Genomic DNA, 23094 nt, shown 5'->3' on the forward strand with positions numbered 1-23094 from the left:
ACGCGTTACGAAACGAGTTTCGTGAGCGCGCGTCGTGCGTTTGAAATGAAATGCCCGTGGGCGGAGCTGGTTTAGATTCCATGACTCCTCCACCATTGCACCAATACATAGCGCGCCCAAGATTTTCATAAAAACTAGCATAACACTCACTGTAGTTGTTCGGCTGCGTAGAGAATTGACCCACCGAAGAATCACGAAGATCCGAAATACATGGCTGGGAGGAACTTGTCGCCGGCATGAGTCCAAACTTGGGACTGGTCCCGTTCCTGCTCCTACATCACATTCAAAGGCGGGATTCAAAGCCTAATTTTATCATTTTTTATCCTTTTCGTCATCCCTCAAAAAGTTGCCAAAAGCGTGCGGCAGATGAAGACGTAGTACAACTAAAACCATCCGACTGTGTAAATAATACTGAATGGCTGGAACAAAACCGAACTTGTGGATGTCTCTGGGGCTGGACGGGCACCAAATGCGATGTTTGGGGTAAGCTGGCTTTGTGGTTTCGACTAATTATTAGCGGAGCTCGATGCGTACAAGTTTTTTTCCGTTTCAGTCGAGTTAGAGGCTGTTTTCAATTACGCCTTGAAAGAATATGTGTAAATATTCTTATCGCGAGCAGTTTATTTCCATCATCTGTCAATTAAATTATCGGACTATTAGACAATGCCTATTTAGAGCAAGACGAGTGCTACTACGCTGAAATGGGAAATGATGTCTACGAAGGGAAACTGAGCAGAACAAGCGATGGTTCCGAGTGCGAGGGCTGGACTGCTGATGATGTGAAGGACAGGCTTGTAAACTCGCATGATATCCCCTTCGCATCTGACAAATGGTCTAACGGCCACTTGGGCGACCACAACTACTGCAGGTGAGACTATTTCTTATTTGATATGTTGGAAAGTAAGATAAGAAGTACAGTCAATAGAATTTGTATTTTTAGAAATCCCGATAGCGATCCAGCTGGCTTTTGGTGCTACACAAGAGATAGTACAGAAGGACTCAAAGCCGAGTATTGTGCAAGTAATGCCCACATTTTTTATTGAACTAAATGTTATAAAACTGAAGCTCAAAAGAAACGAAAATAACTCTTTCTTAGTCCTCTCCTGCAAACTTGAGGGACGGAGCTTTTTCGTTATCAACTCCACGTCGAGCAGTAGAGAATCGTCTGCAGCGATTGACATTATTTTCGGCCCCGTTCTCCCAGGCGTTTGCGGAGGAGTTGTCGCACTCATGACAATCGTCGGCTTTGGCGAGTTTCTTCGAAGACGCAGAATCTTTCAAAAGCTGCGTAGACGGTAAGCTACTATTGTTATAGAAAGAGATACCAAGGCCACATGGCAGTGGCTTTCACAAGAACCTGTAGAGATTCCTGCGGTGGTGATTATGAGCCAGTTTATTTTTCTTGTGCATTTCGGGGCTTTTCTTTGTTGAATAGTTAATCACACGAATGATCGTTCCTCAGTTTTTCCTTCTTACAGAGCGAGAAGAAACTTAGAGAAATCGATAATTGGAAAAATGAAATCACTAAAAAGTGGCTTCAACAAATTTATCAAGACATTAGGATTACGGGCACCCGATTCCGATGATAGTAAATCATCAGATGAGGAGAGTTTGTCTGATTCCTCCAGGTTAGCCTTCAGGAATGAGTTGAGAATAGTGTCGGCGAAAGGGCAATTATTCAAATTTTCAGCTTGGATCCTGAATCAGGTGCGCCAAGACGACTCGGTGGTGTTGTCACAGTAGACGTCGACACTGGTCTTCAGCCTGAAGCTGGCAACATGCAACTCGTCGATGATCCCGAGGTAAATTTTTAACAGATCGCTCTTTAGCTGTAATAACACTTTTTAGTCTAAAGACGGATCTGAAGGTCAGGATCAAGAAACTGTCAATTTTGGGAAGTCGTCTTTATCCTTGCGCCCAGATTTGGGCGTTCTTCCGGAAGAAGAAGAAGAACAAGGAATGATTTCAAAATATTCTAGTTATATTCGAGAAAATATGCGAGAATTTCAATCAAATAAAATCAATAAAGAAAACAACTCCGAAGGAAAAGACAACGAGGATTCCCGACCGGAAGCGACAGAACCTCTTAACTCATCGTCAGAAAGTGACACAGATGAAGAATTAGGAACATCAGCCTCTGTTCAAGAAGAAAACGCGAATTCGAAGCTGGGCTGTCTGATCTTCGCCACAAACTAGCGCAAGAAGTAATTATCGAAGAAGATGATGAAGGTAATAGATTCTTTCCCATTGTCAAATATGCATGTGATGTTTTTCCTTTCCCAGCGATAAGAATAGATTGGTTGCATTTCCTTTGATTGAATTAATAACTTAGAAGCAAACGAAGAAATCCCACATCAAGAAGACGGAGACCAGAATTTCGGAATGATGAAATTCCGACGCAGTGGAAAATCAACAGACGCGAAATTGAGCGAGCTTGGTGAGTGAGAACTGATGAATGAACTGATTGAGAGAGTATTAGTCAAGAAAATAAAATTTAATTTCAGACCAAGGAAATTCCATCATCGATGGACCACCTGAGATGTCACAGCAGTTAGCTCGATCAGAGTCAAAGTCGAACCAAGAAAAATTCGCACCAATGAATATTGGAGGCAACCGAACCTCCAGTAGGAATTCTTTCGTTCTCAAGTAAGTGACGGAAACGATATTAAAAATGGAGGAATTACAGTAAAAGAAACAATACAGTGCCACCTCTATGCAATCACTCTATACACTGGAAACATCTTAACACTGCCGTTCATTTTGGCTCCAAAATTGCCAAGTATTAATCGGCTACTTGTCCGTTCCGTGCTCGTGTTACTTCATGTAAAATTATTTCAGTGAATAATGGACTTGAAAGGCGTTTCAATCACCTGGAAATTCGATTTTAATTATTAAATTAATTAAAAACAAGCCAGATTCATTGTTTTATAAATTTTTAATTTTCAACTCATATTTTTTTCAAGTACCATCTCCAGATTTGAGACTCAATCAATTGCTTCAATCAAAGGCGAGGATATGGATAGCCTTATAGACAGTTTCCATCATACAAAGGTTAGAGAAAATTTAGAAATTGAAGCGCAAAGAATAAACAAATGTTAATCACTAATTTATTATTAGGTTTCTGATCACGAAAGTGCAGAAATGCGGGCTCGAGATCGACCTCGACGAAAAGATCGTCCTTCTGCAGATCCAACAAGGAACCAGGACATACATAACTATCATAATCAAAATCGTGGCAACCTTCATTTTTACCCCCCTCCACCACCACAGCAGCATAATATTAATTACCACGCAAAGAATGCTGACGGCTCCCCTCTTTCATCCTCAATTGCTCAAGGAGAGAAAGAGCCGCTTATTCCAAAATCGCGAGAGTTTGAATGCTCACCCGATCGAGAGCGATTTTATGGTCGTTTTCCCCAGGAAAGTATCAAAAAAAAAAAAAAAACGTCGAATTATAAATTTGATATCGTTTCTGAGTACCGCGATAAAATCAAGCCGAGCCAACAAAAGACAATTCAGCTTCCAAAGATAAATCCCTGTGACTCCAAATTAGATGACGACGTCTACAATCGCCGCCGTATGCCCATCATTCAGCGTCCAGCGCTGAAGCCCATTCCCAGAAGTATACTAGAAAAATATGCGAACACGCAGCTGCCTGCAATGAGTCATCCGACATCAGAAAGGCTGTACCAAGAGAGCATTGGGAAATACCATATGTACGATGAATTTCCAGTAGAAAAAAGGAGACCAAGGCGAAAAGTCCCATCAATCAATTTTTCCGACATCGAAGAGCAGATTCGTAGCGTTGATGTCGAAGAGTCTCCGAAACAGAAAAACCGAAAAGACGAGGTACAGGCGTGTAAGCTTGAAAGATCAATGGAATACAACAAGTATCGGAAACCGCGCTCACATCGTGATGAGCACTACGTACATAAACATCGTAAACATCGTGCGCGATCAAACTCGCGAAAATCAAGGAAGAAAAAGTCAAAGAAGAAGAGTCGGTCTCCGACTAGGTATATTTCGTCGATTTCGTTGCTTGCGTGTTTTCTCGTTGATTTTTATGAAAACGCTACTTTTTGTTATGTAAAATAGTCCCGTGTGTATGTCTTAAAAGTGAACACGTTGAACAAGAAGGGGATCGTAGGGAATCGCGAAAGCGACGCGAAGATAGGGACCGTGACTCCAAAGCTGACCCTGACGAGGAGGAACGACGCCGAGAAGAACGTCGAAAACGACGTGAAAAAGAAAAACGAAGGCGCGAAAGAAGAGAAGATGAACGAGAGGTAAAAAGGGCATAAAAAGCTATAATAAAAATCACTTCTCAGGGGGAGCATCGCAGACGAGACGGCCGGCAGCCTCGCGAAAGAAGAGGGGACCGTGAAAACGGAGCCCGTACGGAGCGAACAAATGGAGGCGACAGCTCTAACAGGCGACGCCGCAAAAAGCGCGAGTGATTCGTTCCGGCACATACTACCTAACCTCATAAACATTCTTTCCGTCTTGAAGATCAACTGTACTCCTCTTGACCCTACTCACCGCTATTTGCCTCATTTCTTCAATCATTGCTCTTTATACCTTTAAATATACTAAAAACCTTAACACGCAACAAATAAAAGTAGCTCGAAATTGTGGCAAGCAAATAACGGAGCACGCAGATTACATGGAAAACGTGTATTTTATCAATCGTTACATTGAAAATGGGCAGAAACTCATCCGGATCCTAATCCATAAAGTCTACAGGTGAAAAGCTTTTGGTTGGCGCGTTGGGGATGATTAGCGGCCGAATTTTTGGAATTCCCATTCTCGATTGCACAGGGGGCAGACCTTAGTTCTTGTTTTAAAGAAGAAGATAGTAGCACCAAACCTGTCGGGTTTTGAGCCATCGGCTAATACAATGAAAGTGGAAGGCATGATTGCACACGCCCCAGGCAACATTACATTCTTCGGAAGTAGCAGAAGACTGCTGAGCTTGGCACTCGATGCAGAGATCTAAATTCCTCACTCGATAGGATTCTCTTTGTAAGCAGACAAACCCATGATGTGATTGCGACAGATAGCGCAGTTATCAACAACGATGTCCCAGGCCCAGAGAGCGACGGCATTCCACTTTTTTACTTCGAAGCGCTTTTTTTCGGTGGCGTTGTCAACCTCCATTCTGAAATCAGTAAAGCGTCAATCCAGCTCTCAACTCTTCGCGTTGTAATAATCAGAAACAATGCCTTGTAGATCGCGCGAAGAGAGTGTGACGTTTTCCGTTTTGTCTTTGCTCTTTCCACTTAGTTTAAAGATGTTCTTGAAGCTGTTGTCGTTTCGATATGATTCTTGGCCGACTGCTTCAAATTTTTTGAAGCTTTGGACAACTGAAATTATTCATTAGGATTGGCGCGGCATGGATGAATACCGTGGTCATATTCGTCCCCTATCGCGTCCGCTTTTTCAGTCCATATCTTTATCCATTCGTGTAAATTGTTAATTTGTCTTTTTCTAAATGCGATTTCCGCTTCTTCATTTGGCGACTAGGGTAAAGAATTAGTCTTTTTTAACTCTCGCGGAGAATTTTTACCAGTTGATTTATAATTTTCCAATGATGCTCGATGTCTTCCTCTGCTTTTTCAATCGCTGCGCTTCTATTCTGATACTCGTCGACCATTTGGGCGTCGTGTTCAGGAGCTTCGAAACCAGACGACAAAGGCGCATCTGCAAACGCCCGGGAAAGAAGATGCTCTCCGTTTCCTTCAATAAAATGAAAAGCGAGTCTTCATGCTTGATTTTTACCTTTTTCGTCAATTTTCATTCGCGCTCTGAATTTTTCCTGAACCTTCGTCATACTCATTAGATCATTGTAGTAATCGTAGTTTCCGCTATCAAAGAGTTCTTGAAATCAATTTGAGCAAGGCTAAATGGATTGAGTTTTACCAGGGAATTGGAACTGCTCGCCAGCAGGAAGATAGCAGTGGGCGATACAGTAGCCAGACGATTCTCGTAGAGTAGTTGGAGTAGTGTGCAGGTGATCTCTCCAGCCATACCCTTCGTTTCGCTGATTTGAGAAGTAGTTTGGCGAGTTTCCATCATGGAGGAAGAACTTGTCGCTGTAATTTTGATACTTTTCGTTTTCTGGATCATCGATGTTCATGTGTTGATATGGCTCGGGCAGAACGGCCTCGAGCTCGATTTCAGCCATCTTGACGTCGTAGAGCTTATTCAAGTAGTCCCAAAGCTCGTACTTGGTCATTTGTCGAGGAATGTGGAATCGCACGTAGTTGGAGGGCATAAGCTCTTCGTGTCGAACCAGACTGATGCTGAACTCGCAGAGGTCTTCGTAGCGCTGCTTTTTGTACTCGTCGTCGAAGAGATATTTTCTTCGGCGAGCGTTGCGCCAGAGCTTTGACTTGCGTCCACCGAATCGACGCCAGCTTGTTTTGTCGACAAGAGCAGCTGATGGCACTCGGGGGTCAGGAAACATTTGGAAGTTTGGATGCCGCCCTACAGATTCATTCGTCGCCCAGCAAACGCGCGAGTGGTAGATTCCATGATACGATTTGGAACGCGTTATTTGAACGATAACACTCGTTCCCGTCCGGAGCATTGTCTGAATGAATGATAATTGAGCTGGGAGCTGACTGAATGGCTAGAATGCAATTGGAACAATAAATAATAACTAGGGTTTCCGGTAGAAAAAATGCAAACTTTTGATCCTCAAGGAGTTTTTGACATTTTTATGGGCTCTATGGATAGCTTAGATGATTACAAGCAAGAATATGAAATAAAAATGTAGGTGTATAATTTCGGAAGTTGGTCAAAAATGCCAAAATGTGCAAAAGTACTAATTTTCAATCCATTTTTTGACCAACTTCCAAAATTATATCTTCTAAGCTATCGATAGAGCCCATAAAAATGCCAAAAACCCCTTGAGGATCGAAAGATAATTTTTGTCCGGAGACCCTAATAATAACAGAAGAAGGAAATGATTGAAACTTAGCATGATTTTTGACGGCGCAAGGTTAGGTAATTAGCTAGAGAGGCGGGAAAGTCGGTGAAGATTCCGTCGACGCCGGCAGCAATCAAATCTTCGTATTCTTTGTACGGGTCGAGTCCGTATTCCCACAAGAGATACTTGCCTTCGTTTCGGCTCACCCAAGAGTGAACTTTCAGGTCCAAACTAAAAACGCTTTAAGAATTACTGTTTTACTACTCAATCCTACCTGTGTGCTTTTGAAACGATCTCACTGTAGCCCAGTCGTCGGTTGTCTTTTTGTTGAATGATGAGATCTTTGGCGAGGCCAAGGCCGTAAGCGCCCGCTTGAGCGAGCGTTTCAAGCTGCTCATCCGTAGGCATCACCTTTGCAAGCTGAATGAGACGATATTCTGGCGCGTATTCATGGAACTTCAGGAGACTAGTGGAGTCGAATGACTGAACAAGTACGCGGCGGGAATCAAATCCCTCGACCTTGCGCAGCTGAATGCTCAGATTCTGCTCGAAATCGACGTTTAGTTGTTCGTTGAAGAAAGAAGGTGTTTTCAGTTCTGGATAGATGTCGACGTTTTTCTGTTGAGCGATTTCGATGTATTCGGAAAGCAGAGGAATCGTATAATCGCCATTGAAGGACTGGTCCCGGTCGGCGAATTCTTGAATCAGACGCAGAGAGCTCAACTCGTCGAAAGTAAAGTCGTTGACCCACCAATCTTCTCGCTCTTCACCATTGTACTTCAGAGTTCGCTATAAGCAATTAATTAATCCCAAACGGTCAGTAATCGTGTGATAGTTTTACCTTTCTGTCTTCAAACTCTGGTTTCTTTGCGACGTTCGTGACCGTAGATAAAAATGCATCGTGGAGGCAGACTAATTTGAGATCTTTGGTAACTGCGACGTCGCACTCGATAAAGTCGGCCCCTTGGTCGGCTGCGAGCTCATAGCCAGCGAGTGAGTGAGCTGGACGCATCCCGCTGAGAGCATTTGATGGGTTTGGGAAGAATAGAATCGAATAATTACCTTGATCCTCTGTGAGCGATATTGAGTATCTTGTCGGAATCGCACACTCGCGTGTGATGCTTCCACATTTCACTGGCGGAGCTTGCCTGTCCAGTGAGCACCAGGCCTAGTTCACAAAATACCGACGATTTGATCAAACCGAGCTTACCTATCACAACCAAGCTAATTGTTATCGCCATGACAAGAGAGAAACAGATGATTGCTCTGAACATTCTTGTGAATTTCTCTTCTTTGGAAAGAAAGAAGGTGGCAACTCGTTTTTTTGCTGATTCGAGAGAAATACACTGTACTTTACCTGCACTGTGATGCTGGCTGCGCGCGATTGAACCTTTGTGTCCAGATTGAAAATGAAATCGAGATAAGTTAAAAACTCAAATCTGTGAGTTCTCGTAAAAGTTGGCCTTTTCTCAGTCTTCTCAAAATCAAGAAATAGATTTGAAAACGGTGATTTTCTAAAAAAACTATTCAATCTTTTCCTTGGAATAAGTCGTTCTCGCTGTTCCATGCCGAAATTCCCGTCGCTTCGAAATTACATCGTTTTTAATGTGATTTGAGAGTTCGTTTTCTTTCCTCCGACGATCAGCTTCGAAGGAGCTTTCAGTGTTCTCAGAAGCAGGTTTCTTGTCTGGCGAAAATAAGGCGCGCGCTGATTCGCCAAAAAAAGCTCCTTCGAGCGTTGCTTCTTCTTCTCCACCGCCAAGAGGAAAAAAAGCTCAATCGGGAAAAATCCGCTCAGGCTTGGTCTCAGATATTTTCCGAATTTGAGTAAATTAACTCTCGAAAAATTAAGTTGGTATATTATTAGAGAATATTATAAACATTTATCAGAATGATGTTATTTAATCGTTAGCAATAAAGATTCTTACTGAATGATTGAACTGATGAATACGAAACATTCGAAGTAGAAGTTGATTATTACAGTCGCAGTTGGAGTCACAATTGTTATTAAGGAATTGATAAGCGAAAAAATAAAATATTGAGCAAACCAAGAGCAAGTTATTTTTTGCGGAACTAGAAATTACTCGGATTCGTGGTAATTAATCATGAGTCAAAATCAAAATCGTTTTCCGAACTACCCAAATCAACAAGGCTATCCCCAGGGCGGTATGATGCCTAATCAAATGGGGATGAATCAGGGAATGATGAATGCGTATGAAAAGGTTCACAACAAGCTATTTGTTATAATTACGCAAGCTTTTCGTGAATCAACCCATTTTTCCCACGGAAATCTCAAATATGTTCTAGAAAATCAAAAAGAGAAAAGGGATACAGCTCATTTGATTCACAAAGAGCGGGTAGAAGACGAATTCGCTGGGCTGCACCACGATTTTTATCAAACACGCTATTCTGAAATAGAATTAGGGATGAAAAGCATTTTGTCGCTGTGGATGACAAGAAAATTTAAACTTAGAATTCGCGTGTCTTGTCAAAATCATGGTTGAGCCGAGTTGTGGCGAACCTTGCTAAGGAAACTCACAGATGAACCCGCAGATGAACCCAAACTTCAACCAAGGGTTCAATCACCAAATGAACCCTCAGGTCCGAGCTGCTGGGGCTAGGAATCCTCAAATGAACTTCAACCAGCGTCCAGTTCGTAATCTAGACCCTTGACTCGATGAATATTTTAGGCACATTTTCCGAACATCAGAACGGGCTTCCCCTCGACCGGTTATCCGAATACCGGTTTTCCGGCTCACAATCAGCAGGGCTTTCCTGGCCAGCCCAACAACTCGATGGGCTACAATCCGAACCAGTACCACGACCCGTCGCAAGGTATGGGCAATCCTCAGAACATGATGAACCCGGCGATGCAGAATCAAGCTAATCAGGTAACAATGAATGTCCCGTTTTCTTCCTTGCCGTTTCTTAAATGTTAAATATCTTTCTAAATTCGTAATTTTTGTATGGTAAACGTATTCTGTACTGGGCTCAGCAACCGAAGTAAAAAACCTGAGTCATGGTCTGAAAGATTTTTCAGACTCTGACTCAGGTTTTCTACACCGGTTGCCGAGTCCAGATTCTGTATGTCTATCTAATAGAAATTCATCTTACTTGGTGATTAGCATAGCTGGGTGAGTACAGCTCGATATTCGACCAATCTTCATCCCCGTTAAGAATCAACAAGCTCATATGCAAGGGCAGCAGCCTCAAATTCAGCAAATGAATAGCAACCAGCCGCAAGTGTCGCAAGCGATGAGCCAGCCGCACAGGTATTTGCCAGTTCGTTACTTTTGCCATGTGAAATGACGATTGTAACTCAGAATGAGTGGTAACTTTGAGCAAAGTAATATGGCGGCTCAGAATCAGAACCAAATGGTGAACCAGCAGCAGGTGCCGACGAGCGTCCAAAATGTCCAAAACCAGGCGCCAATTCCACAGCCACCTCCGCAGGAGCCATCCCCGCCACCCAACCGCCCCAGGAACATTTTCGATGAGCTACTCGAGAGCTCCGAAGATATCTTCGCGCGGCTCATCGCCAAGGAAGAAATGATTGGATGCTGCGACAAAGACGAGATTCACGTGGGTGTCGAGCACTCGGTCAACAAATTCATTCAGAAAGCCCAGGTCGTCGAATTATTCTTTAATCAGAGAATTGCAAAGGTAAATATTTTTTAATAAATTTGGGAGCTGACCCGTCTTACGGTCCAGAAAAAGCTTTTATTGAAAGCCGCTTCCGAATTCAATCCCTAGAAAATGGAAACGATTGAACTTGTAATAATGGCGAGGCCACTTTGCGGCTTCGTTTTCAGAAAAGGCGAAACGCGGCTTTTGATAAAAGCTCTTTCAAGACCCCGACTCAGGTTTACAGCTTGCCCAGCCCAGTTTGGGAGCACTACAATTAACAGTTTTTCTAACCAGCAAACGCGCGTTTGCCAGCAAGATGTTTTGATGGAAGAAATAAAAGACTTGAAAGCTGAAATTCACAGAAAACAAAACTGGATAGAAGGCATTTACGCAAAAGCGGTAAAACGCATCTTTATCTCCCTGTTGTAATCGTTTCGTTTTTAGGAGAGATGGCACGACACAACGTCTTTCGCTGACAACTCAAAGAAACCGGATGTTGGGAAGGACGGAATACACGCACTTGAAAGCATGTCACCGGCAAGCTATCGGAAGAAATAGAAACGACGCCGAAAACGAAACTAAACGAAAATTGCCTGCCATAAAACTGTATTCTAGAATATCTTCTTAATCTTTATTTACGGATAAACTACGAAAGAAAATTCTCATCAGTGTTTCTTTGATTCGCCTTGGTTCAGTCTTGACGGTTTTTCAGTGCGTGGGACTTTCAATCGTGCATTTTGACTGTATTTTACGAATTCCTTTATGGATAAATCTATGAGGTTGTTTTCTTAAGAATATGTCCGTCGATGCCACGAAGCGGCCTTTGAAGATGCCGATCAGGTATCAGAACTACGCGGAAGAGCACGAGATATTCGAAATGGTCGGCAACATGATGGAATCGCTCCTTCTAAATCGACCTAAAGATCCACTGAGCTACTTGATCAGTTACTTGGAGGGCGACAATAGAAGGAAGGTCACAGTTGCCGTGTTGGGGCCGCCAGGCGCTGGTAAAACCTGCATTGCACAGCAGCTCGCCCATATCACCGGCGTCCCGATCGTCTCAAAGTTGCAGCAGCTTCAGAACAACGATCCGCGTTATCGTTATGGATACATTTTGGACGGCGTTGCGGAATCGTCCGAGGACGTCATCGCTCTTCAAGAGGCTGGATGCATTCTCGATTACGTGATCTATCTTCATGGGCCCGAAGACTTATTGCGCTCTCGACAAAAGGACAAGTGGACTGACCCTGTCACCGGCACAGTTTATCATCCTGTCTTCAACTGGCCGTCCGATGAAGTTATCGCCAACAAGCTCATCAAACTTCCCGAAAAGCCCTTCGCCGAAGAATATTCCTGCCACCAAGTCAAGAAAGACAGAGTTTTACAGACCTACAATCACATTCTGGCGCGGTTAAGTAATTCGCATTAGCAGTCAAAATAGAAGAACATTTATGCACTAGAACATACAAAAAACTTCTAACCGTATCAAAAGCACAAGATCAACTGCGATCAGCCACTCACTGACGTCAAGAAAATTGCCTCAGAAATCGTCTCCCAAAGGCCAATGTCGAAGGCTCGCGTGGTTACGAAGGCACTTCTCCTTGGCCCCACTGGTTCCGGAAAGAGACTGGTTGCAGAACGCCTTCACAAGATCTGGGGCATGGTACCAATCGGTAAGGATAAAATATTATACACCTGTTGAGAAGTCATGAATCATCAAATATTTGATGCGAACATTTAGACTTGAAACTTCTGATTGAGCAGGAAAAATTGAACAAGACCAGGATCGGCCAAGAAATATTGAGAAACGATGGTATTGTAACGAAACGAGCATTGGAGTATATTCTGAAAGAGTAGGACTTGTTTGCTTACAGCAGCGGTTTTATCAAATTCTTTAGTCGACTTGAGAGAGAGGACGCAGTGTTAAACGGATGGGTTATTTTTTCGTATCCCGTGGAGTGCATTTACGACCTTGGGGAGGCGATGGCGTCTACAAATATTCTCCCAAACAGAACTGTTGTTTTCCAAATCAGGTTAGACAATCGAATCGAGCGAGACAACAATATTGTTTCACATGCCACCGATGCTATCCTAGAGCCTCGTCAAAATAACTTGTTTATCGGGCTTGATTTTTGATTGATTCAATAACCAATTATGAAAGTCAAAAATATTTCCCATGCAGTCTACTGCTTAGAAATTGATAGATTCTCGAGCATGCAAGAAACGATGTTGCTTACTACAAGCGTTTTATTAATAATATGATGGTCGTCGACTATTAGTCGACAAACAAAATTTGAAGAGTGTTTTAGCGAAAACTCAATAATCGAGCGACTGGCGAACAGAATGGTCGACTCTTTGACAGGCAGAGAGTATCATGCCTTGTACAATCCAGCAACGGCTGAGAATATTCGAAACCGACTTGTCAAGAGGTAATGCCCAAAAAAAATCCCGTCTTAAAAATGAATCAAGAGAAATGGATGACTCGGCAAGTGTCAAAAAGAGAGTAAACGACTTCAATAACCAGCTGCCCGACATCCTCGACGTACTCAACGACACCGATCCCCAAATGATCAATGCCGACCAGGTAATTGCTCACCGCCTCTTCCCCAGCTAAAGGATTTGCTCCTTTAGGATCAGAACGTCGTGTACCAATTGGTGGAATCCAAACTTGCCAAGCCTCTACCTTCAAAAAGTTTCGACGGTTACGCCGACTGACCGCGTTGAATGAGCCTCCACGAACTTTCATATTCAAAAATGCAATTTTATTTTCTTATTCAATATATTTTTATACCTAACATAAACAAAGACATTTTGCGTCATTTTATTTTGTGATTTGCTCCAAACGTAAGAGAGGCTTTTTAGAGATTGAGAAATGAGATTGATTGCATGTTTGCTCCCATTCCTCGCGTCGGCAAATGATGTCCACGAAGAAGAGGAGTTTATTGTCTATCCAGGAGGCGAGGAGCACTCTTTTTCCAAGTCAATGGTAGAAACTCGTTCTCCTCGTAAATTTTCTGTAGCGAGTTTTTAGGGCGAGTTTAAATGTACCTACACATACATCACCCAGGGAGGTACCAACGAGGCGTGGAACATGGTTGTCGGTCGAAATGCAGATGGCACGGGCTATTCCTGCACGGTTTCCAGGGATAACCAAATGACTTATTTGTACACAGAAACGTTCACGCTCAAGATCGAAGGCGCATCCATCGAGCATTTCGGTAATTTCAAAAATACAAATTCGTCAATTTCGGAAAAACATCCACTCCCAAACAGCTTCGTGAACACGCCTCGTGCAAGAATCAATTTTTAACAATACGTGGTGGTGTTTTTGTTTTTCTGAACTTTGCCAGAGTTCCTCGGCCAACCCTAAGAACAGACAGTAAAATTGATATTGCTAGTTGTGTACGGCAACGAAGAAAGACGTCTGCTCACGCCCGAGACTAAACAACGCGGAAAATCTATTGTAGAAAGCACTGATGATTTCGGCCACGAGGTTGCCAAAATTTCCGTTATCGGAAGAGCCAAAAAGACTGATTTGTAATAAGCAAGACGCGACTTGTTTTTCTTCTTCTTATGTAGTTTAAATCTATTTCTGACACAATTCTAAGGTGCAATAATTTCAAATTGGATTCTAACTCGACGACTCTTTCAGAATGAAGTTGCTCAGTTTCGCATTGCTCGCCTCCGCCCTTGGTCTCGACAAGGTTTGCAAAATTAATATTCAACAAAGAGCTAGTTCGACTTTAAATCTAAAAAAAATCAAGTGCAATCACAGGCACTGTTGAACATTTCATTCCTTGCGTTTCAACTTTTTTGATTGATTTAGAGAGGGTTTTTTAGTTGCAAATCGGCGTGAAAAAGCGCGTTTCCGCAGATGAGTGCACCCAAAAGTCCCGAAAGGGCGATCGATTGTCGATGCACTACACTGGAACGTTGTTGGAAACGGGCGAAAAGTTCGATTCTAGCCACGACAGAAACCAAGCATTCGAATTCACACTCGGCCAAGGAATGGTGATCAAAGGATGGGATCAGGTGCGTTTTCTTTATTAATGTCGATCTGCGCGAATTGCAAAGTGGCGACGCGTCAATTGAATGCATTATTCAGGGTCTTGTTGGGATGTGCGTTGGGGAGCAGCGACGGCTCAAGATTCCGTCAGATCTGGCGTACGGATCCTCTGGTGCTGGCGCCAAAATCCCACCAAACGCGGCCTTGGTTTTTGAAGTGGAACTGCTTGCAATCAAAAGAGAAGGCGAACTTTAAGCTTATCTAAGTTCCGAACCCGATTCTGTGCAATTTTTCATTTTCTTATTCTAGTTCATTTCATGCTCATATGATTACTTTTTTCCGCTGCAATTAATTTTTATTTTAAATTAGCAATTTATGGGATTCAATGTTTTCATTGTTTATTGGTGGCTTTCTTCCTAAGCTAGTACAGTGTTACCAAAAAACCAGAAATAAGGTAGAAAGAAAGTGAACAAAGTCTAGAAATGGATTCCGAAGCCTTTTTTCTCTAGTCTTTCAAAGACAGCATTTCTAGACATTTCTTTTCTTTGCACTTGCCGCTTTCTCCCAAACAAGAATGAAAACATTGAAAACTACTTGTGTTTATCGAATATTCGTTAACCTTTTTTTATTTTTTTTAGAAAAAGTATGGAAGCGAAAGGAAAGATGGCGCGAAAAAAGAGAGAGAGAGTTAAGAAGAACGATGAGCCGAAACTCGAGGTAAGATCATGATTTAGGGATTTCGAAAAGAAAATATTTTTTTAGAAGATCGACAACTCTCGCATGCCCGAGTGGCGAAAACGAAATGACGGCTCCTGGGAAGTCAGCAACTGGAGGGTTTGGACCCTATGGTCCGATGGTTCCTGGATAGCCAAGGAGCCTTGGACTCTTCAAGGATCAATTACCAAGGAGAAGATGGTACTCTTTGAGTTTCATTCTTGATATGAATATCATTTTAGGCCAAGGTTGAGAAGCAGCGGGCTGTCTGGCCGTGGCCTAAGAAAGGAAGCGAAGAAGGCGCGGAGGCAAAACGTCACTGGTTAACACGTTGGGCGTATTACGAACGCAGACATGGTCCAGGAGAAGAATGGACGTTGGATGAATATAGTAAATAACATGTTCTGTGTCCGATTCTACGGTCTTTTTTAGATCCCGCTGAAGAGGAGAAGCAAGCCGACGCGGGAGAGCGTGTCGAGAAGCAGGAGACAGATCGACCAGTCGATGCGGGTAATCAAGAAGAGCACGCTGTCGAAGGCCAAGATGACGAAAATAAAGCCGAAGAATTCAGCGAGGATGATGACGATGTCCCGCTAGATCAAGTGATTGAGCGCCACGAGCCGATGGCAGAAGTCGATGAGCCCGTGGCTGCCGATTTCTGGGCAGCTCTCCCCAAACGACGCCGGCCGAATCAAGAAGTCATTGTAATTTCGAGTGATGAAGAGTAGACAGAATACGTCCACATTAATCTGTAAATTTTTTTAATGATAGTTCACAGCTGTGACACAGCTTTAACCCCTCACTTCACACCCTGCCACTGAAAAACTGCCACAGAAAAAAGCTCAAAATCGAGTTACGAATTCGAGTTTAATATTTGTATTTTAGACTGTATCATACGAGGATACTCAACCTAGACCCATGAATGAGCCGCTCTCGCTGGTCAATCCGCGGTCGGGGGAAGCAGAGGAACTCCAAGGGGCCACTACGTTCAATGTCTGATAACGAGATTGATACTGTAGGCCTCAAAGCGAAAGACAAACGAGGCATGTTTTCCAAAATGAGGTCATGGTTTTCGCGCAAGCCTAAGCAAAGGCGAGATTCCGGTAAAGAGTATGATTATATTTCTTGCGAATAATGAAGCTTCAGCCCCGTCGACTCCCTCGAAGCCAGACGAAGACGATCAAGGTGATTACGATGATGGAATCGATTTCGATTCCACTACGCTGACGGACATGCCTCACCAGAATCTGCCCCAGCGAGGCCCAAGCGATCAGAAACATGAAGAAAGAGTCGGATCTTTGCAAAACCCTCACCAATTAAGCCAGCATCCGCAGTCATCTGGCCTTCAAGATGAACTGGCACGAAAATTAAAAGAGCGAAATCAAGTAGTCCCTATCCGAATTTCTTTGAATCTTTAACCTCCTTCAGTCACAAAACTGGACACCAGAAGAGAGAGGCACCCGAGAAATCAGCAGAAAGCCGAAGAGCAAAAAGTAAGACCATCATTTCTGACTTCTTCTAGCGACATGTTCTAGCGACAGCCAAGATCAAGACTCAACGAATTCAATGCATCGAAACCCAGTCAGTCCTCGTAGCCATGGCGGAGATCAAGCAAAAGTATCTACCTCAAAGGTAATAAGATTTAATTTACTATTGATTACCATCATCATTCACAAGACTGCCTTCGCGAAAGGCAACGAAATCCGTGCTTTGTACAATACAAAGAAGAGTACGAGCAATCTAGGCAACAGTGGCCATTCCGGACAACCAATTCTTTCGCCATTTGGCAATCATGGCGACAGTATGCCTGACAGATCGGTTATGGAGGCAGTCCTAAGAGTACAAGAAAAGATCAACCAAAAAGCTTGCATATCTGGTAACCACCGCAAATAGATATAAAGAGCTGAAAAATCCATTTAGATTCCGAGGACGACGAGCCGATTGATTACAAAGAGCAGAGCTCGATTCACCAGCAACTTGCGCGCCGCGACACCATTGCTCGTCAGAAAGAAATCAAGAGTTTATTGGAAAAAGCGCAAAGCGACGATAACAAAGAACAGAAAAATAACGTTCGTGGAATCATCCCATCGCTGAACTAACTGAACCCTCTTTAAGATTAAACTTCAACTCTCTCGACGACTGTCGCAACGACCATCAGCGAGCGAAATCAAAGAACGCGGTATTCTCAAAGTCAAATCGAATCAAGAGCAGCGCGAAGAAAAGGAGAAAATCAAGAGGGAACTTTCGAGGCGTCTGTCTCAACGGCCATCGGTTCAAACTCTGATGAAAAAGAATGTTATCAAATTTGAGGAATACGTTGATGTCTACGAGATTCAGTACGTTGACCGGCGCGCTGACAAGCCCTGGACGAGACTGACTGCTGCGGAGAAAGCTTCTATTCGAAAGGAACTAAATCAATACAAGGTAACTTGCTTCAGTTCGCATTTTCGAAAACTCTAAAATTTCCCAGGCAAACGAGATGGAGGTCCACGAAGAGAGTCAATTCTACACTAGATTTCACCGGGAGTAAGGCCTCCTAAATCGCATCTGCCATCGACTAGCTGACTACCTCTGTCTAAGAAGCATTCTCACTTTCGCACGGGACGAGCTAGGCTTCATGCTCTGAAATATCTCAGTTCTCAAGAACACTGTAGCTAACATACGTTATAGAAAACAGTACAATGTTCTTCTCAATCTCAAATGTGCATAAGAAATTCCTTTCACATTCATCCTTATTTTCAATTTGATTCTACATGTAATGTAACTTATGCTCAAAGCCTTTTACTCCAATTGTTTGAACTTTTCGCACAATACCTTCATTAACTTACTGACACGGAGCAACCTAACCGTCAATTCAAATTTCATAACAGGCCAACGTGATTAGTTAATGCTTTTTCAACCAATTCGCAGCATTCCCTCATCCAACGCACCAGGCTATCCTCAAACAGAGGTACTTCTTCTATCCAACTACTATTCAAATAAAAGTTATTCCGCCGACGAAGCTAAATTAAACTTCACGTCATCGATTTCCCTTGAAGCTAAATTGCTGCTTTCTGGGAACGATCAGTTTCTCTTTATTTTGAGTCTTATCTTTTCTCAAGCAAGAAGTCTCATTCGTTCGCCCGTTTCGTGGGCAATTTCAATTCACTTTTCTTTTGCCAAAGTTCATGCTTAGCGTCTTTGCATGATCACCTTTTCGAGGAGTATCTCTGTTGAAGAGACGCGGTGTTCAAACAACTGTAACTACCGTCAAGTTCTGATTATCCCGAAACAATGAAAAAACATTTACTCCCCAATCATCTTTGTTTTCTTTTCTTTTATCCATTTTACTCCCTTAAGTTTTCTGATGACCTAAAATCAAACCATTGCTGAAAGTGTAAAATCTACTTTGCTCAACCACAAAGTACAAAAAATAATCTCTGCCACTGACAAGCTTTTCCAACTAACGAGTGTTTCTCAAACTAAAAAAATTAATACTATTGTACTTTCTAATTCCTTTTCTGCATGATAACTCATCATCGTCGTTCCTCTGTTCAATACATACAAAAGTAAAATAGAAAAAAATATCTTTTATTGTTCAACAAGCCAAGTTTGCAAGAATGAATAATTTTGTGCTGTCAGTGCATGGATATTTTTTCATCTGTACATTAGACCTTATAAAGTTTGGACGCTGGTCCTTTGTTGATATATTGTGTGATCATCTCTTCGGCTCCAGAAATGTAGACATAGATGGCTAAAAAGGTTTTTGTTGAGGGGTTTTAGTATATCTTGCGGCAGGAGATAGTGGCCTCGAAGAAAATGTTATGCTACCTAAACAGCCCATTCCGGCTAAGATTAAAACAACCCCAGTCGTTTCATCGGTATCCTTGCACCACATATTCAAGTTTTGTCCGCGCTCGAGCTCGTCTTTTAGAGGATATCTCTCAGATCAACGCTAATACTCGCTAACTACCAGTATTTTAATTTCTATCCCTCCTAAACACGTAAGCACCATCGCCCCAAAAACCAGAAAGCAGAAGGAAATGACAAGGTTGATCGCTGAAATAATCTCTCCAATATGCATCCTTATTGAGGTTTTTTTCTCACTTTGGTTTCGGAGGATTAGATTTGCTTATTTGTCGAAATTTGATGATTTTTATCATTTTAGTGGTTTCTGGTCGCGCGCGTCGACCGTCGTTTCTTCCCTTGGGCAGAAATGAGTACTCGCCCACGCCGCACGTTCACTCAACTTTGAAATCTCAACCCTTTTTCATTTTCCCTCGAGTTTTTCTTAGAAGATCGATTAAGTTTTGAAAATTATTTTTTTCAATTTTACTAACTTATGCCGTTGAATGAAACATATCACAGTTTCATATATCCCTTCTTTTGAGTTTATCTACTGTTATTGACTGATAGTAGTTGTTTCTTCAGAACAGGGAAAATGAACTCGAAACTCGCTTCGGTAGAAAACCTCTGGCAAGTGAAAGAACAAGTCAAAAATGTAGAAATGATCGCGGAAGAAGTTCTAAGCCTCAAAAATCAAGTGCTCGCGCTCAATAAGCAAAAAGATCAAGCTAGATTAGCTTGGCGCGCCCTGCAGAAGACCAACGATCAAACCGTCTGGCTGAACTTCGGTAAGGCGTCTTTTATAAGGACATTCAAGCTAATTCTGGCAAAGGTGCGCCATTTATACAGTATGAGGCGGGTGACGCGGAAGATATGCTAAAGTCTGATATGAAGATCATCGAAACCAGCATAAATGAGACACGCGAGGCGCTGAAAAAAGCTGCCGATCGTCTAGAAAAGGCACAGGGATCTGACAAAGTAGCTGCATTCAGTCATCTCCAAGCAATATCAGCGTCGGATGTCCGCGATTTTCTCAAAAAGTGACCGTCTTGAGAAGAAATATATTTCTAATGTACATTCTTTTGACTGCCAATTAATAACAGATGAATGAATATTTGGGCAACTCTAAGAAAGATTCTGTTTTAGTATGCTGTCGAATGTCTACTATTAGTTTATTTCAATTTTCGGCCCTCGTTCTGTGGCCTCTTCTCTTTTCTGTATGCACCTTGATATGGTCGGAGAGACAATCAAAATCGATAGAATATCTCATAAGGGTAATAAAGGCACTCTTACGAGCTTGATAAGAATACAGTATTCAGGCGAAATCTTCGCTGCGGGTTCTCGAGCGAGATCTGACCTTTGAACATGAAACGGCTCATCGCTTGCAGGATTTGAACAAGGAGCTTCGCTCCGAAGCGAGGCACCACTCGCACTCCCTCCGCCAGATCAAGCAAGGCCAGCGCGCCAAGGTAAACCGGTTCCCCTCCTTCAACTCTTTGCTTATTGGATACTCTAGTTCTTGCGTCTCAAGGGAATTCCAGAGGAAGGCCAGGGAAATGAAAATACGGCGGAAAAGGATAGTTTGGATATGTTATTAAAAATATTAAATGCTTTCAAGTGCGTTTTTTATTTGTTAAACTTTCGGCAGTCCAGGCATTTTCAAACTAAATGAAAAGGTTTCCGAGCTTCTGGAATACTTGGGCTTTGAAATCGAAGCTTCGGACATCGAGCGTGCGAACAGAGTTGGCGGGCGTGACCACGAAGGACCTCGTGCGATCGTCATGGAGCTCACTTCCGAACGACTCAAACATGCAATCTTGGGCGAAGCTGCCGTCAAGCTGCGCCACACGCCCTATTCCATTCTTGGTAAGCGTATTGAACTGGGATATTTGCGCGACCGAACTCTACGGGAGAACTTGTTTGCCCCAATCAACGACAAATAGAGCTGCTTAAATAAGTTTATCAATGATAGTGTTAACGGTTGATAATATCTTTGTATAGGACTTTTATTGACCTCATTTTTTGTCAATATTTTGCATATCACTCGCAACTCATTGATGAACTTTTCTTTGTTTACGAAATTAACGATGGTAACATCATAGCTACATAGAATAGACTATTATTAATAGTCTATTAATGATCTATTTAGACTCTATTATGAATTTAATAATGTGGTTTTAGTAAAAACCTTTAACGGTAAATATATAGACGACGAAACTTTTGTTGTGATGGAGGAAAGTCAAGCTATGTATGTTCCGGATATGGGAATCGGTTGCGGTCTTATCAGTCACGTAGAAGATCCTGAGCTTGTGAAGAAGTCAGGTAGAATGTTTGGCTTCTGGGGAACAGATTCGCAGATCAATTCAGAACGTGTTTATATCATGGAACATTTTTACAAGAACGCGAAAGGCGAGGGGCCTCTCTGTTCAAATATTGAAAGTATACAATCACAACGCCTAAGCATTATGCGGGTTTTTATTTAGTTACCTATAAGCTTCTATTTTTACGAAAAAAACGAGAGTTTACCCCGGCAAAAGTTATCCAGTTCGAGAATATCCACGAGTTTCGGCAGCCGACGGCAAAACCTAAAGTGTTCACAATGCCTTATAACTGGGGTGGGACGGGGCATTTGGTTATAAATGACTGTATCTACTTCAATCGCTTCAACACGTCCAATATTGTCCAGGTAATATTTTGATATCATAGTTTAACAATAGCATCTACCATAATAATGCATGCTCAATAGCGAGTATTATTATTTTATACTGTAGTGTCGTATCTAGTGCCCATCAATCTTATCCTGACACTACATCGCTTTGATTGCATCATGGTGCTATGCACCCCGATGCGCACCGTGAGGTAGCTAACCCATTTTAACTGCTCCCCATCTTTACACTGAAACACATTAGAACAGATTTAACTTCCATAACAACACATTCCTTCACACAAAGACAAAGCACGACCAATAAACGAGATATGACATTTTAGTCCATTTTGGGGCCTTGTGTCCATTCATCTATTGGAGGACATTTGATGAGACCCTAACAATATAAACAATGCAAGTAAGCATACCTTCAGTACTCAACGACAGAGAAAAAGATCGTTAACGAAGTGGAAGTGCGTGACGCCGCCTTTGGAAACATGGCGCCGTATCAGTGGGCAGGCAGCACTGATTTCGACTTGAGTTACGACGAGTGCGGCTTATGGCTTATATATGCGACGCTACAAAACTCGCTAGACATAGGTCTGTCTGATCGCGCTCTACTGTTAAGCTGTAACGCGTTTTCAGTTATTTCGAAGCTGAATATGGACACGCTCGAGATCGAGACAACGCACAGAACTAACTGGCGTAAACAGTGGTCTGGCAATGCATTCATGGCCTGTGGCGTGCTCTATGTCTTGAAGAAATACGATGAAAAATATACCTCCCTGAATTACATCTACAATACCCACACAGGTATGACCTCAGAAAGAGAGAGATCTACTTTTCACTTTCGCATGCCAAGTTGAAAAATAAGCTCAGAGGTATTGATTTTTTACTTTTAAGACACGTACAAATACGTTGACATTCCGTTCACGAACAAGTTTGAATGGAACACCATGGTCGATTACAACCCTCGGGACAAGCGAATTTATGCTTGGGATAAGGGGCACCAGCTAATTTACAACTTGACCATGGAGTCATCGGACGCACTATAACTTTACTTCACATTTACTGCCGGTTTCTGTTTTCTGTACTTCGCATTTCTGTTTCAAAATCCACTGTTACCTATCCATCAATACCAGCTCGCCTTATGCCAATCAGCCATTTTTTAATTGGCAGAAAAACGATTTTTATATCACACTATATTGTCAATAAATTGGTGATAAACAGGCTCTTGTTCGCATTGATACAGTCTCCCACGGCGTTTTCAATTTGATCGAGGCTTGGTTTCATCCGTAATTATAAGTGTCTCTGTTTCTTCTTAAATTATGTAACTGTGATTTCTAG

At 42.5% G+C, this 23094-nt stretch overlaps 13 protein-coding genes and 2 long non-coding RNA genes across 19 annotated transcripts; 11 read left to right on the top strand and 4 right to left on the bottom strand.

The window, feature by feature from the left end:
- Positions 1 to 46: 46 nt before the first annotated feature.
- LOC145708878 (uncharacterized) lies at positions 47 to 2196 on the top strand. Its single transcript, XM_081786576.1, has 7 exons — positions 47 to 289; positions 347 to 483; positions 676 to 868; positions 941 to 1020; positions 1097 to 1295; positions 1691 to 1802; positions 1849 to 2196. Exons 1-7 carry the CDS (start codon positions 237 to 239, stop codon positions 2194 to 2196), a joined length of 1122 nt encoding a protein of 373 aa, XP_081642702.1. The 5' UTR covers positions 47 to 236.
- Positions 2033 to 3377, top strand: LOC145708879 (uncharacterized). Its single transcript, XM_081786577.1, has 6 exons — positions 2033 to 2229; positions 2333 to 2437; positions 2505 to 2646; positions 2964 to 3051; positions 3118 to 3307; positions 3349 to 3377. Exons 2-6 carry the CDS (start codon positions 2383 to 2385, stop codon positions 3375 to 3377), a joined length of 504 nt encoding a protein of 167 aa, XP_081642703.1. The 5' UTR covers positions 2033 to 2229; positions 2333 to 2382.
- A 63-nt stretch (positions 3378 to 3440) lies between these two features.
- Positions 3441 to 4618, top strand: LOC145708376 (uncharacterized). Its single transcript, XR_014134826.1, has 2 exons — positions 3441 to 4286; positions 4329 to 4618. It is a non-coding gene; the product is annotated as an uncharacterized LOC145708376 (long non-coding RNA).
- A 41-nt stretch (positions 4619 to 4659) lies between these two features.
- Positions 4660 to 12602, bottom strand: LOC145709732 (E3 ubiquitin-protein ligase RBX1-like). The gene is made up of 4 exons (XM_081787432.1): positions 12592 to 12602; positions 5037 to 5160; positions 4868 to 4992; positions 4660 to 4827 (listed from the first exon to the last, which is right to left on the bottom strand). The coding sequence occupies exons 2-4, from the start codon at positions 5155 to 5157 to the stop codon at positions 4777 to 4779; spliced, it is 297 nt and encodes a 98-aa protein (XP_081643558.1). The 5' UTR covers positions 5158 to 5160; positions 12592 to 12602; the 3' UTR covers positions 4660 to 4776.
- LOC145709728 (uncharacterized) lies at positions 5186 to 6594 on the bottom strand. The gene is made up of 5 exons (XM_081787425.1): positions 5920 to 6594; positions 5779 to 5877; positions 5567 to 5736; positions 5405 to 5519; positions 5186 to 5363 (listed from the first exon to the last, which is right to left on the bottom strand). Exons 1-5 carry the CDS (start codon positions 6587 to 6589, stop codon positions 5188 to 5190), a joined length of 1230 nt encoding a protein of 409 aa, XP_081643551.1. The 5' UTR covers positions 6590 to 6594; the 3' UTR covers positions 5186 to 5187.
- On the bottom strand, positions 6619 to 9084 carry LOC145709729 (uncharacterized). Its single transcript, XM_081787426.1, has 7 exons — positions 8469 to 9084; positions 8289 to 8320; positions 8142 to 8197; positions 7994 to 8099; positions 7773 to 7947; positions 7206 to 7720; positions 6619 to 7162 (listed from the first exon to the last, which is right to left on the bottom strand). Exons 1-7 carry the CDS (start codon positions 8496 to 8498, stop codon positions 6979 to 6981), a joined length of 1098 nt encoding a protein of 365 aa, XP_081643552.1. The 5' UTR covers positions 8499 to 9084; the 3' UTR covers positions 6619 to 6978.
- Positions 8583 to 11273, top strand: LOC145709730 (uncharacterized). 4 transcript variants are annotated; one of them, XM_081787430.1, is made up of 8 exons: positions 8583 to 8729; positions 8990 to 9147; positions 9461 to 9532; positions 9622 to 9822; positions 10109 to 10203; positions 10255 to 10594; positions 10853 to 10957; positions 11003 to 11273. In XM_081787430.1, exons 2-8 carry the CDS (start codon positions 9037 to 9039, stop codon positions 11114 to 11116), a joined length of 1038 nt encoding a protein of 345 aa, XP_081643556.1. In that variant the 5' UTR covers positions 8583 to 8729; positions 8990 to 9036; the 3' UTR covers positions 11117 to 11273. The 4 variants fall into 4 exon arrangements, with proteins under 4 accessions (XP_081643556.1, XP_081643553.1, XP_081643555.1 ...); XM_081787427.1 differs by having other exon boundaries at positions 9461 to 9583; positions 11003 to 11270; XM_081787429.1 differs by having other exon boundaries at positions 9461 to 9583; positions 10279 to 10594; positions 11003 to 11270.
- On the top strand, positions 11317 to 13384 carry LOC145709727 (adenylate kinase 8-like). Its single transcript, XM_081787423.1, has 7 exons — positions 11317 to 11963; positions 12051 to 12231; positions 12300 to 12411; positions 12457 to 12591; positions 12868 to 12987; positions 13028 to 13142; positions 13190 to 13384. The coding sequence occupies exons 1-7, from the start codon at positions 11355 to 11357 to the stop codon at positions 13271 to 13273; spliced, it is 1356 nt and encodes a 451-aa protein (XP_081643549.1). The 5' UTR covers positions 11317 to 11354; the 3' UTR covers positions 13274 to 13384.
- A 7-nt stretch (positions 13385 to 13391) lies between these two features.
- Positions 13392 to 14176, top strand: LOC145709731 (myeloid-derived growth factor-like). Its single transcript, XM_081787431.1, has 3 exons — positions 13392 to 13544; positions 13590 to 13776; positions 13957 to 14176. Exons 1-3 carry the CDS (start codon positions 13431 to 13433, stop codon positions 14097 to 14099), a joined length of 444 nt encoding a protein of 147 aa, XP_081643557.1. The 5' UTR covers positions 13392 to 13430; the 3' UTR covers positions 14100 to 14176.
- A 32-nt stretch (positions 14177 to 14208) lies between these two features.
- On the top strand, positions 14209 to 14936 carry LOC145709737 (uncharacterized). Its single transcript, XM_081787437.1, has 3 exons — positions 14209 to 14262; positions 14399 to 14590; positions 14664 to 14936. The coding sequence occupies exons 1-3, from the start codon at positions 14212 to 14214 to the stop codon at positions 14817 to 14819; spliced, it is 399 nt and encodes a 132-aa protein (XP_081643563.1). The 5' UTR covers positions 14209 to 14211; the 3' UTR covers positions 14820 to 14936.
- Positions 14937 to 15187: 251 nt separating this feature from the next.
- On the top strand, positions 15188 to 16164 carry LOC145709736 (uncharacterized). Its single transcript, XM_081787435.1, has 4 exons — positions 15188 to 15281; positions 15327 to 15479; positions 15521 to 15668; positions 15711 to 16164. Exons 1-4 carry the CDS (start codon positions 15210 to 15212, stop codon positions 16004 to 16006), a joined length of 669 nt encoding a protein of 222 aa, XP_081643561.1. The 5' UTR covers positions 15188 to 15209; the 3' UTR covers positions 16007 to 16164.
- On the top strand, positions 16159 to 18965 carry LOC145709735 (uncharacterized). Its single transcript, XM_081787434.1, has 8 exons — positions 16159 to 16381; positions 16425 to 16663; positions 16707 to 16771; positions 16814 to 16910; positions 16956 to 17154; positions 17199 to 17347; positions 17394 to 17702; positions 17749 to 18965. The coding sequence occupies exons 1-8, from the start codon at positions 16201 to 16203 to the stop codon at positions 17806 to 17808; spliced, it is 1299 nt and encodes a 432-aa protein (XP_081643560.1). The 5' UTR covers positions 16159 to 16200; the 3' UTR covers positions 17809 to 18965.
- Positions 18833 to 19419, bottom strand: LOC145709738 (uncharacterized). 2 transcript variants are annotated; one of them, XR_014134934.1, is made up of 4 exons: positions 19365 to 19402; positions 19254 to 19316; positions 19089 to 19184; positions 18833 to 19011 (listed from the first exon to the last, which is right to left on the bottom strand). It is a non-coding gene; the product is annotated as an uncharacterized LOC145709738 (long non-coding RNA). The 2 variants fall into 2 exon arrangements; XR_014134933.1 differs by having other exon boundaries at positions 19254 to 19419.
- Positions 19093 to 23052, top strand: LOC145709734 (noelin-2-like). The gene is made up of 10 exons (XM_081787433.1): positions 19093 to 19891; positions 19936 to 20377; positions 20423 to 20572; positions 20620 to 20673; positions 20774 to 20969; positions 21312 to 21512; positions 21641 to 21789; positions 22182 to 22347; positions 22393 to 22560; positions 22651 to 23052. The coding sequence occupies exons 2-10, from the start codon at positions 20207 to 20209 to the stop codon at positions 22800 to 22802; spliced, it is 1407 nt and encodes a 468-aa protein (XP_081643559.1). The 5' UTR covers positions 19093 to 19891; positions 19936 to 20206; the 3' UTR covers positions 22803 to 23052.
- LOC145708880 (p53 and DNA damage-regulated protein 1-like) lies at positions 19699 to 20147 on the top strand. The gene is made up of 2 exons (XM_081786578.1): positions 19699 to 19891; positions 19936 to 20147. The coding sequence occupies exons 1-2, from the start codon at positions 19699 to 19701 to the stop codon at positions 20145 to 20147; spliced, it is 405 nt and encodes a 134-aa protein (XP_081642704.1).
- Positions 23053 to 23094: the final 42 nt, after the last annotated feature.

This window comes from Oikopleura dioica, chromosome XSR, assembly GCF_907165135.1.
Source record: "Oikopleura dioica chromosome XSR, OKI2018_I68_1.0, whole genome shotgun sequence".
Lineage (NCBI taxonomy): Eukaryota > Metazoa > Chordata > Appendicularia > Copelata > Oikopleuridae > Oikopleura > Oikopleura dioica.